The 13,341-nt window shown below is 44.0% G+C and overlaps 1 protein-coding gene across 2 annotated transcripts in view; it reads right to left on the reverse strand.

Moving 5' to 3' along the window:
• Window positions 1–13,341, reverse strand: part of LOC137426840 (cAMP-dependent protein kinase type I-alpha regulatory subunit) — a 73,276-nt gene that overhangs the window by 36,361 nt on the left and 23,574 nt on the right. For both annotated transcript variants that reach the window (XM_068115792.2, XM_068115791.2), the window contains one exon: window positions 5,552–5,613. In XM_068115792.2, the coding sequence (XP_067971893.1) occupies window positions 5,552–5,613 (62 nt within the window). The remainder of the gene's footprint in view (window positions 1–5,551; window positions 5,614–13,341) is intronic.

A 13,341-nucleotide genomic window follows, 5' to 3' on the forward strand; every position in this document is an offset into this window, starting at 1 on the left:
GCATGTGATATGTTAAGGGAGACGGCTCTGATTTCCTGTTTGGCATTAAGGACCTCCATCCATTGTTGAGACAGCAGAAGCAGCATGTCCAGAGTAGAATGACCTGGTCTGAATCCAAATTGATGATCCGAGATCAAGGCCTTTGGAGAAGAGGAAGAATTTTATGTCAGAAGCAGTGCAAATATGAATTATTGTATTGGTGCAGTACGGTAATACCTCGCTTAGCACTCAGGATGTGTTCCCAGAAAAGACAGCACTAATCTAAAATGTGCAAAAAGAGGTCATTGTACGATTGTTTGTTTGCATGGAGATGAGTTCCCGACAGTTATTTCTACGCATGAGCAATATATGAGGGCTTCATTGGGGTATAGGTAATCGTGCTAATATATAATAATGCTATTGAAGGTAAACATTATTTTATTTTAAAAAGTTGTCACAATAACCAGAAAGTATTAACAACAAAAGAGTAGACAAAACACTAACAAAAAAATTGCCACCGTTCATGCTCTGCTCCGACATGGCAGTGGCGGGAAGAAGTTCATCCTGCTGCAAAACAAAGGCGGAGGAAACAGCGCGGATTGGCTCAGAGCATGTGCATATAGTGCAATGACGGCGGGTGCATTTATTTGGCAAGCGCAGCGCATAATGGATTTTTCTTTTTTCTTCGTAAAAACTTTCTAGAGGACAAATTACTTATTACCAGGTCAACAACGTTTGGAGAGCCATAGGTAACACACAGAAATAGGGACAGATCCAGAGATATTGTTGTGGTTTTATAAATAAAGGCAACCCCCCTATAGTTAGTTACACCACAACATGTAGCCTCGCATAGTTAGTTATTTCTTATTAAATGTGAAGCATAGTCCCCTTCCCGGTGTTAGCATGCATTGAGGCAGGCAGGATAATGATAGGCCTTATTGAAGCCTAAAGTGCCTCGTCATGGGCCTAGGCCGGGCCTTGCAGGCCCGAAGAAGGAGCAAAAGGGAGTGGCCGAGGGCGTGGCCAATGAGCAGCGAGCAGCCAATGGGAGCTAAAGGGAGTGGCCGAGGGTGACCAATGAAGGGCTGTCACGACACGTGACCCCAGGCGGCCAATGGAGGCCCGTGGAACATTCGAGTGGGGTTTCGGGGGTTATAAAACCGGCCCAGACTCCCCGCTCGCTCTCTCTGCGCTCTGACCCTGAGAATCTCTTGCAGGCGCTCTGATCTCTGAGACCCTCTGACTCGCTGGTTCTCTGACCCTCTGACTCACTGAATGAGCGCTCCTCGGGTTCCTGCTACGTGCACGTCCTTGATCAACGTCCCTGCCGCGATCATCTCTGGGTGTGGTGTGCCAGGTTGGAGCGATTCTCGGGGCTTCCGTCCAACGAGCCCATCAAGGCAAGCTGCACGAAGCGGTCGCGCTTTGTGCGCATTACCCTCTTCCTTCCCTTCCCCGAACGAATGAGGGCCCTTGTCTGGGAACCTAGGTAAGGCCGTTAAGATCTTCGCTTTGTCCGTTTCTGTAAATACTGTGAATTGTGAATAGATCCTGTGTTTGATTTCCAACCTGGCCATCATCGTCCTTTCCACATTGACCAAGCATCGCCCCGAATTAAAACCGCTCGATCGGGTTCGATAGTGTTAACGGCAAGAGTTACGCGACGCACAACTGCTCGGGTGTCCAGTATCAGCGTGACTCGTGCGGGGTTCAGTCCCCGTTCTCACGGCTCCGTGTGTCTGAAGGTATTCGGGTGGTGACCGTTAACCCTTCCACGCATAGCTGCGGGCTCGGCGGCTGGAATTGCTTAGCAATCCGTCCACCACGAGTGTCGTGTGGTTGGCGGCCTCGTGGACTCGGAGTTCGAGGGGGAGCAGGGTTTAACCCCCCCCTTAGTACGTCGACGAACCAGGGATCCGCAACAATATTCTATAAGGATTGAAATTGGGTAAAGGTGTGAAACACATGGTAGAGAAGGGGCCTTGGAGGAGATAACTTAAAAGAAAATATTTCCCAAGCCTGGGATGAGGTGGTGGGGGGATGATGGGGAGGTGGGACAAATATATTTCGTGCCATGCCTCTTAATCTCCTCTTTATCCAGCAGGGGTCAGTAAACTACTTGCACTGTGCCACATGTACAGTTGAAAATGAGACAGTCTCACCACCATTGCAGGGAGAAAGGGTGGGGGGGGGGGGGGGAGGGCTATTTTGTACCCATGACCTAACCCTAAGTACCTCGAGCACACATGCAAATTTTGGTGGAGATTGGCCGAGCAGTCTTCAATTTCACAATGATCAGTCCTATGTACATTAATACACACACAGAATTGCCTTATTTTATAAAATGGAATCTTCAAACCAAATCCAGGACACTGTGCAAACCAAAACCCACAAACACAAATCCTGGATTTTTAGGAATTGCACGATTGTTTCAAAACACATTCTGACCTTGGCTCGCCATTCACGGTCAAGCAAAAACGAAACTAACCATCACGCAAGAGCTCGGAGGAAAATAAATAAGTTGAAAAAGTGTTCGAAGAATGAACAAAAAAAATCTTTTTTTGAAGATTACTCAGTGTCATATGCCATTTTGATTACTCAGTGTCATTTTGAAGATTACTCAGTCAGAAAATCATATGAAACGACTCGGTGTCATTTGCTGGGGGTTTCCCCTTCTATTTCCTCGAAAGTTTTCTATAAACACCTGGTGCTTCGGTTATTTCCACAATCGCTTGACCATGCACCCGACCTCCTATTCATTATTTATGCTGTCAACAAAACAATTACTCCACCCAAATTTCAACCACAATATTCAATTCCACTATCCTGGCAATACCCAGCATGGTTTCAGTAGAACCACTTATCTTGTTTCAATAAGCGATTGTTTCAGGCCTGTGGGGCAGGGAGTGTCTGTAGCAGCCATCCAAAAAAGGAGCTGCTTGACATTCCTGTCACCACTCATTCTCGCCACATGACTCACCAATATTTCAGCACGATTTCCTCCAAAGAACAGTGAAGTATACAGCTATTCCTCATTTTCTGAGTTATCTGTTCCGTTTTCTACCGTACTGTGGTAACAGGATATACTGCATGCACTTATAATGGAAGTCCTCAAACTTTTTGCTGTTCCTGATCTTGTTGGTCCACATCACTGATCCATCAATAAGTGCCCATAAGACTACACTAGCATAGACTAACCATTATGTTGTCACCGAAAGATCCCTACCCTTAAAGGCAGGCTTCCATGGTATCACAAAAGATCTTGAGCACGACCCATCCTCGGGTAAAACCAGATCTCCACACCCCCACTCCTGGATATCATTCTCCCGACGAACTTAAACTCAGTAACAACCTCAATGGTTCTATTACCCATGTGAAGAGGTGCCACATCAGCCTCTGCCATGTCTTTGGTGGACCCACTGTCAATCTCCTCTGAGATGTCACTCTTCGAAGCACTTCTACTACCGGTTCCATGTAGGTTTTTGGAGGTAGTAACTATACATGCATCAACAATGTAAAGCATCTTTGTCACAGCAGTCTGGCCTGTATATCTTGTTATAGCACCTACCAGATTTCCACTGTACTCAAGAGTATTTGAACCCCAAGTGACTGACAGTGCACTATGATTGGCAACCAATGGTTGATTGTCCATGCTCTATCCTTTTTAAATACTGAGCATCAAGCAAGGAAGCAGCATGGACCATTTTTAAAAGTATTTGGCATGAGTCACCGATCTCCCAGACTCAGAGCGGAGGCTCTAATTATTAGCCACTGAGGTAACCGTCATTCATTCCACACTGCTCAAAATAATAAGCCAGCATGTTGACGGAGTACTCCATTCCACAATCACTGGCAGCATCCCATTTCCACCTGCACATTTAGCCTTTAACTTGCCTAAAGCTGGACAAAGCTCTTCACATTGCTGTCCTCATGAACCCCCTGATGTACTGCTCCAATCACCTGTTCACCAAAAATACTTCGGATGTTGACTACAGAAGAGAAGCGACAACACCATCTGCTAAGCACAGCATCAGAAGCCCTGCCTCTCTATGATCGCTCACACCTGTTTTAATAGGTGGAAACTGAGCTCTCCCACACCTGATGTTCTGAAAATCATGCCATACTACGTACAAAGCCTTCTCCAAATCATGTGCCATACAACGTGCCTTTTTTCTAAAACCATTCGTTCTTCGCTAAATGGGTGCTCTGAGAGCAACCAGTCTCTGTGCCACAAACCTCTTCCAACCACTCTGCTGCTGTGATCGCAACCAAATAACAAAAATAAATAAATAAAAGGTCTACACTTCTGGGTAAGCTTCTCCAGTCCACGCATGCCTGCAAAACTTTTAAATGTACACTTGACAAAAATCAATTTGAGTGCCAATATTTAAGAAAAGCGTGAAATTTGATCTACAATCAGCTTTAGAAGCTAATGTTTAAAATAAATGCCCAATATCATATCCGAGATTTCCCTAATGTAGGCATAGAGAAGCTTCCGCCCATGGGTTGGATATGGCTCTCCACACGTTTTCAGCTGACCTGCGTGGTGATGTTTTGTTCAGTATTTTACGTAGCTATTATGTAGGAAAGGGCTGGCAGGATAACTGAGGTATGCAGACTCGCCTCTGAGCTGTCGAGCCTGTGATTGGATTTCAACCCAGCTATAAACTGCTCCATTCCTCGGATGGACGTTAAACTGGGTGTCCTGTTTGCTGGCAGTTGGTGGACGTTAGAGACCTCACAGTGTCCTTCGCGAAGAGAAGGCAAGCTATAGCCGGCACTATGAATAAATTACCAATTCCCGCACTTGCAGTTGAGTATCCTGTATCGGAGTGGCGACCCTTCCAGGTTGTAACCCCAACGGCCCAGCCAATGAAACTGCTTTAGCAGCCTTATGCGTGTAATGGCACGAAGAGATAAAGAAGAAGCAGAATGTAGGAATATTAATAGTCTCAAAAAAAATTTACCCAATAAATGTTACAACTTAGTTAAGCATCTTAAGTTGTACACAGTATAAATATATTTGCCATTATAGGCGATAGCACCAATCTTGTCAGGAAGTGAAGAGGAATGACTGGTGTTGCAACCACACACCGTGCTCTCTATCTTTCTACATGTTGTTGTCAGTGTACAATTTACAACATTAGACTTCAAGATAATTGCGAGTACAACTACAAATTATTTTGTATTATCATTGTCTTTTTTCTTTTTTTTAAGTTTTAAGTTTGAGATCAAAAGCAATGAAATAAGTGATTGTTTAAAATATCAATGGCCGTGGTTGATACCCGAGTAATTGTGATCGTTAAGCAACGGAAGGTGGACTCAGTGCCGTGCTGTTCAGTCACAATGATTCGTCACATTACTTATCTGCATACATGCCGTTTAAATGACGAACAAATCACTAAGCATGTATCCGGTCTGCACCAAGTTTAACAATAGCTGTTATGGCCTTCAGCCGAGAAAAGGTTCTCCACTGCTGGCCTAATACATGCTCAGTTTAAATGGATAACATGAAAAGTGTTGGTTAATGGAAGGATGAAAGTGGCAAAATTTAAAATCAAAATACACTCACCTTGCTGTATGACCGTCTCTTCAGCAATATGAGTCACAGGGAACATCGCATCAAAGATGTCACTGAAACCACAAGGGCAAAAGGCATTTGACACAACACCACCATCAATACCAACAACACCAACAACCATAAGTGACAACGACCAAACCTGATAACAGCATACCATCGACATTCATCGAGTGGCAATTTAATTATGACGGGTATCAGGCAGGCCTGGCCCACGAATTATGACAGGTATCAGGCAGGCCTGGCTCACAATCTTAGTTATGGATTCCCCAGACTAGATATTTTCTGGCTGAATAAGTATCTGACAAACTAATCAAATTGAACAAATAAAAATAAAAGCCTTGTTAAAATTAATTTAGCTCACCAAACTTTAGCACACCGATGAAGAAAACATGCATTCTTCTGCTGCACCTGTCAAGCTCAAGCTCTAGTATTCTGAACACAGGATGAACGAATTATTTATTTTAACTTTATATTTGATCCCAGGATAATGGAGGAGCTTGTACGTAAATCACGTGCAAATAAATATATATATATATATATATATATATATATATATATATAAAATGTAGTTACCTCCGTCAACAAAGTTAGACGGAGGTTATTTTTCCATACTTGTTTGCCTGTGTGAGCCAGATATCTCAAAAAGTTATGGATGATTTCGGACGAAACTTGGTGGGCAAGTTGGGTGTGCGACAATTGAATCAATTTTGGTTCAGGTCCAGATCCAGATCCAATCTATCAATGGGATACAAAATGTAAACTGTTCAGCATGGTGGAGGTATGCACTCTAACGAGTGGCGTTATAGTTTTGCACTAATTTCCCGACATCACGATTCAGGGGGTTACGGAGAGTCCTACAGACCAAGACCAACCCTACCACACCACCCTAATGCATTCAGGGTAGTTTGAAATGGAATAAAAGCCGAGTCTATAAAGGATCTCGCAATGAAGCTGAGTCTATGGGCCTATCACTTCGCCATCGCCAACAGATCGCTTGTCTCTGTCTCCTTTCACCTCATTTCTGGTCTTTCATCCTCTGCCCTCTCCGTGCTTTCTTCCAAAATCCAATTCTTCCTTCCGGGTCTTCAAGGCAGGTGTTCACCACCATCTCAAGTCATCCCCTATCCAAAACGATGATCTTTTCCAAACCCATTAAGCCACCCGCACCCCTCTCAAAATTGTGCTTATGTGCCAATCTTGCCCACCCCTTGCGTTCTCCCCTACCCCTCATTGTTACCTGCATCACTTGTTTGTGCGTCTCCATCTAGCTTCTCCCTCCGTCCTGCTATTGGCGTTTCCCCTGTGTCTTTCTGTTCCCTTTGTTATGTCCTGATCTGTTCTGTATCTGAGCTTTTCAAGGAGCCTCGACTCTGTATTTAAAACAAAATATTACTGATTAAACAATAATCACCAAGAACGATACAAAAATATAAATAAATAAATCACTTCCACATGATATAAATACATGGCTGATCGAGTTATGATGAACTGTTTGAATGATGTCATTATAGACAAAGTAAGCCATCACACAGACAAGTCAAAAACAAGGCATAAATAAACACAGCTATAATTAACAACAACGACACCAAAAGAGAAACACCAGTCTCATTATAGTGGCTCCAAAGGTTGGTGCCGGAACTGCACTGCACCCTCAAAGATCAATGCAGGAAAAAACAGGGTGAGACAATGGGAAGAGCCTGTTTGGGTTGCCTTCACGCCTCCCGGACGTCTGGCCAACATAACGGCCTCTGAGAATTCTTCTGATGTCTCAGAAGTCCCCCAGCAGGCTCGATGCCAGGCATCGAGATGCCAAAAAGCCCTTGCCATCCTCATGGCCGACGGATCGCTTTGCTAACGTCTCTCGACAAACACGGCAACTCTTACAGTAGGCAATCCTTAATCACAATTCAAGTTTGGGAGAAAGGAGCTCTTTGTGGTCAAATAGAGGGGGTTTTTTCTCCCTCCACCACCCCCACAAAAAATTATTAAACTGTTCAGTTTCATTGCTGCATGGTGCTACATCTATTACACAATCATGGACAGAAGCACTACCTAATCCCTTGAAATAAGGACCTTGTGAGGGTAAGGACAACAGCTCAGACCTCAAGGTCTACACGCCTAAATCACAATTACCAAAATGTTAAAATTATGACACAGGCCTTAAATCTTGGTTCTAAGAGATCATTATTATTTTTTTTGAACAACATTTGACTCCACTATTTAACCGCAACACATTTGAACAAGCCTTGCAAATCAAACCCACGGCTTTTTGCTCGCAAAATAAAATATATAAAAACACACGCCCAGGCCTCACTGGCACACCCAGCTCTTACAACACAAGAACAACAAACATATTTGTTCCAATCATGCCTTTTATTGCCACCCCATCACTCTCTCTATCAGGCCCGAGCCACACCGACGAAGACTTCTGCAGGACGGCAGCTAAGGTGTGGGCGATTGTGAGTCGTGTCACACCCATGGGTATCAGCAAAAAAATATATAAAAATAAACTGGTCTTAAAAATACAACACAACATCACGACTAATCTTCGATATGCCATTCAAAACAAACCTTGACTGTAGTAGAAAAACTAAAACCTACCCCAAATTTTCATCCACAACAAATAGTCAACTAATGACACAAATGTTACCTTGAGCATATATGCTTAAGCTCGTCAGTCATTTTACAGAGCCTTGCAAATTCGCTGGCAAAAACAATTGATGAATGTGCAAGGCTCGTAAATTTGATCACAACTAAAATTCTCAAAACATTTCACTGGCTCCTGATACAACAACAAAACAGCTTTTCTAATTTTGCTGACAATCTATGTTTCCCATTTGTGGATGAAGATGGCCGTTTACATGTGACAAGAGAATAACCTTGGCATGCTAGTTTCCTTAGAGTAGAGGAGCTGCTGCTGAGATAACAATTGGCATTGAGGGACATCCAAGAATATCAGAACACTTGCTACGCGCAGTTTAGGCAGAAATTTGTCATTTTCTTCAGGGTGTCAACCATAACTCGCCTAATCCTCACTGAGGACACCGTGGGATCCTTAACGTCCAGCGACGACCAGTGCCGGCAGAGGAATCCTCTGGCTTAACGTCGTTCCGAGGGATCGCACACGTATTGACGAATCACCCTGCAAACACCGAGTCGAGTTTATTAGCGGGGTCGAGATTCAACCCCAGAGGAGACAGCTCGGCTATCCTGCAGGACCAAAGCCAAAACCCAAATTGGTTCACGCCTACACTTTTGATCAAAACACATGTTACACCCCTGATCAAACAATGGGATTCCCTGGGACGTTCCTCACATAAGGATGACGACGTTTTGGTGAATTATTCAACTGTGGTACTCACCGCCTTTTAGGACTTGCACACCCTCATCAATTGCCATTGTAAAATCTCCCCTACAACCCGTACAGTTGCTTTCTCTTCATTCTCGGTAAAGCGCTTTGAGATTTTACTTCTCAATAACATGAGCATTGCAGTATAACAACTTGATCGAGTCACCATGGAACACCATCAATATTGCCCAGACGGTACGCTACCAAAAAGTAACATAGAAGAAAAACATATCCTGGATATCAGACTCATTAACTCGAGATTTATTCATTTCAATACCATTTTGTGCGCTTCAGAGATCAAAGCGAGGCTTTTTCTGCACCAGCAACAACAATAAGTAAATAAAGTGGCATGGGTTAGTTAAAACCAGGGAACAAAAAAAGGGAAACTAGAACGGCACTCGGTGGAGCGCATACCTCGGCCAGGCTGAACAGGTTATGGTTTCTATCCCACCAATAGACCAGACATGGATTCGGACCTGAACCAAAACCTAATCGGCTTGTTCGTGTCACCGAACCAACTCGTCCACCAAATGTAGTCATAACACGTGCACAACTTTTTAAAAGATGTTATATAATCGCTTTTCGTCCAATCTCTCAATGGTGAATAATCACTTCAAAAATTAAATAACTCTCGTATCCAAATCCAGATTCAGATTTTCACCAAAATCAAATCAAGTTGGTCTTGTCACACACCCAACCTACCAAACAAGTTTCATCCAAATCCAGCCGTAACTTTTTGAGATATCCTGCTATTTATCGTTTTTGGCCCCATCTCCAAATGGTGAAAAATCACAAAAAATTCTGGCAGCCGGTTCCGGATCCGAATCCGGATCTTCACCAAAATCTAATCATTTGTCCTTGTCACATACACTACCCCTTCTGCCAAATTTCTTCCGAATCTGTCCACAACTTTTTGAGATATCTTGTTCACGAACAGACAAACAAATAGAGACAAACCACCTTTGGTGGCGGAGGTAAAAACTTAAAAGGGGATCCACCTTTTGACGACAGAATTATTTATATATTTATAGTGCGTGTGGAGGGAAATGTCATTGCATATGCATCAAGAGTTAAAAGCAGGAGGGTTTTGTTATTCCAATGGCTGCACAATAAAATAAAAAAGTAGCGAAAACTTTATCGCCATCAGTTTATCTCGTTAACTCTTCCAAATATTGAAGCAGGCAGGCGCTCTAACAACGTCAGACACACCACAAACACACCCTTGGTTTGATGCCAATAAACCGGGCTAAAGAACCATGCTCCCCCACCTACTTGATGCCAAAAATAAAATGTATTTCTCTCTCCCTCCAAGCTACGCTGTTTATGAGGAGCCTGCTCCTCCCACAATGGCGTCGAGAAAACCACTCTTTCTTTTGCCGCCCTTTCCCGTTACACAATTAGCCTTTTGTTCTAAAAACTGAGAGTGTAACAATGTTGGCGCCCCATGGAACCAACAATCAAAAACCATCAATCTGGAATCACCTCTTCTCCCCTACTAACAACCGAGCTCCAGCCTCAACTCCAGGACCACCATCCCCCTTCAATCCCACATTGAAAATCTGAACACCGAGGGAAGAGTTTGATTGGGAACAACTGAGGTAAGTTTCAAGGAAGTAAGAAGTGCGATGAAGGCCAACAGACAAAGTGGCACACAGGTGCAAGACTTCCTTTTGGTTGGTTGGATGCATGACTGGTAGCATGTGTGCAGACATGCACAAAATTTTTAAATAAAAATGAAAAGCTTTCATTTTTAGCAAAATACCAAATAATTTTCCACAAATTCATCGTGACAATGGGTCAAGGTCAGTCAGTGGCCCCGCTTACAATCCAGCGTTCGACTGACTGACTTTCATACATGCATGGCAGGATATGCAAACCAATGAGAACACACAAGGTCACGTCACCAATAGAAAACAATAGCAGTAAAAAGTATATACATGGGATGCAAGGCGACCGGGGCAGTGATCGCTTTCCCATTAGCGAGCTCTTTTCAGGTGAGATTCTGGCTCCATTGACCCTTAAGGCAAAGCACTGCTCTGTCTCATGGGTGTAGCCCAACAGGCTAACAGATGCACAAAAGCTTGTGCTGACAGAAGAGCCAAGATAATCATGGCCAGACATGGTGGCCAACCTCAAAGTGAAGTAAGTTTTCAGGGGAAGGGGACACTTCTCACCCCTTCGCCACCTCTTCCCACCCTCCATAAATGATGCCAAGTCACTACTTGCGAGCCCACAACACAAAACGGAACGAAACTACAACGGCACCCAGTAGAGAGCAAACCTCCATCAAGCTGAACAGTTTACGTTTTGGATCGCACTGATAGGCCGGATCCGTATCCAGACCTGAACCAAAATCTAATCGGCTGGTTATTGTGATCTACCCAACTCAACCACCGAGTTTTGTCATAACTCATCCAGAACTTTTTGAAATATTATGCTATATATCGTTTTGGCCCCATCTCTCAATGGTGAAGAATCACTTAAAAAAAACAAAAAACATCTAAATTGCGTATCTTCACTAAAATCGATTCAATTAATCCTTGTCACATTTCGAACCTATCCCCCAAATTTCACCTGAATCCATCCACAACTTAATGAGATAGCCTGCTCACAGAAAAACAAACAGCTAGACAGGGGGGAAAACATAACCTTCGTCCACCTTTGGTGGCAGAGGTAATTACAACAAGCGTTACGCCCAAGTCCCCCGTCGGTGAAGTGATGTGAGTTGACAAAGTGGAGGACGCAAGGCGGCCATTCTGGAGTTTGACGTGGCGACCCAATTTGCAATAGCGGTCTTCCTTATGCGTAGATACACCCACACACCAGATTAGAAGTTAGTAGTTCGTTTATTTCTCAAGCTATTTCGCTTGCAGGGTTCAGACATATATATGGTGGCGGCCATCTTGGAGTTTGGCGTGGCGACCCAATTTTCAACAGCGTTCTTCCTTATGCCGACATACACCCACACACCAGATTAGAAGTTGGTACTTCGCTTATTTTTCAAGATATTCCGCTCACAAGGTTCAGACATACATGGTGGCGGCCATCTTGGATTTTGACGTGGCAGCCCAATTTTCAATAGCGTTCTTCCTTATGCGTAGATACACCCACACACCAGATTAGAAGTTGGTACTTCGCTTATTTTTCATGATATTTCGCTCACAAGGTTCAGACATTTACTTTTCAAGATATCGCGCTCACGAGGTTTAGATATGGTGACAGCCATCTTGGATTTTGACGTGGTGACCTAATTTTCAATAGGGTTGTTCCATATGCCTAGTTGCACCCACACACCAAATTAGAATTCGGTCCTTCGCTTACGCACGCACATCCGCACGCACGCGCACACGCACAGAGGGGAAAACCATAGTCCCCCTTTCGCTCCGCGGTGCGACAGGGGACAAAAATACCTCAAAACAACAGCCATAATCCTTCTCCAACTCGTGCTCAATCCTAAACAACCCAGCACAATCACAATAGCAATACTGGATGCTGGATATGGGATACAACCACACAGCTAATCTTGGAGTTGGCTGTGAAATTAGCCTTACATGCACTCGGTGAGGATTTTGGATAAGGATTTTCATCGACATAGACATATAAAAAGGGGGTGGCATAAACTGAGATGAGAAAAAGGGAAGTGATAGCAAAGTAACAAGATAGCCTCAAAGTGGACTGACGGTCATCTCTCGAGGTTGCAGTTCTCTCGAGGTCAACCTCTGCTGATTTTGCGTCTCCCCCCACCCCTTCCCCAGGAGACCCCAATATCCCCGATACAAAATCAAAGAATCTTAGACCGAGCGATCCTGCCGACCTTCGAGAAGGGCTGTATTAGGTTTCAGAGCAATCGGTTGGGTAAATAAGGGTCAAGTCGGGATCCGAAATTTCAGGTGGTAACCCCCTCCACCACTCGCTACCCACACCTTCCCCCCACCCCCTTTACACCCCGGGAGGCCGCCATGATCCGTATTAGAAAAATACGAAACCAAGAAATCAAAGCTCGAGCGATTGTGTGGGCTCGTCTTGTATTAATGTCAAGTTTCAGAACAATCAGCTGGGTGATAAGGGAGGAGTAGCAGAAATAGCAAAAAGTTAACAGACGGACAGACGGACAGACAGATATCCAGATCCACTTTATAAGTTCATCTTCATGAGTTCACTTTATGAGCTCAGGTACATCCAATTTCCTTTGATAAACCTTGATATAGACTACATGACCAAAAGTATGTGGACACCCAAACATCTCATTCCAAAATCATGGGCATTAATATGGAGTTGGCCCACCTTTGCTGATATAACAGCCCCCACTCTTGTGGGAAGGCTTTCCACTAGATGTTGAAACATTGCTGCGGGGATTTGCTTCCATTCAGCCACAAAAGCATTAGTGAGGTCAGGCATTGATGTTTGGCGATTAGGCCTGGCTCGCTGTCGG

Source organism: Myxine glutinosa, chromosome 5 (assembly GCF_964187855.1).
Source record: "Myxine glutinosa chromosome 5, kmMyxGlut1.1, whole genome shotgun sequence".
In the NCBI taxonomy this organism is placed as follows: Eukaryota; Metazoa; Chordata; class Myxini; order Myxiniformes; family Myxinidae; genus Myxine; species Myxine glutinosa.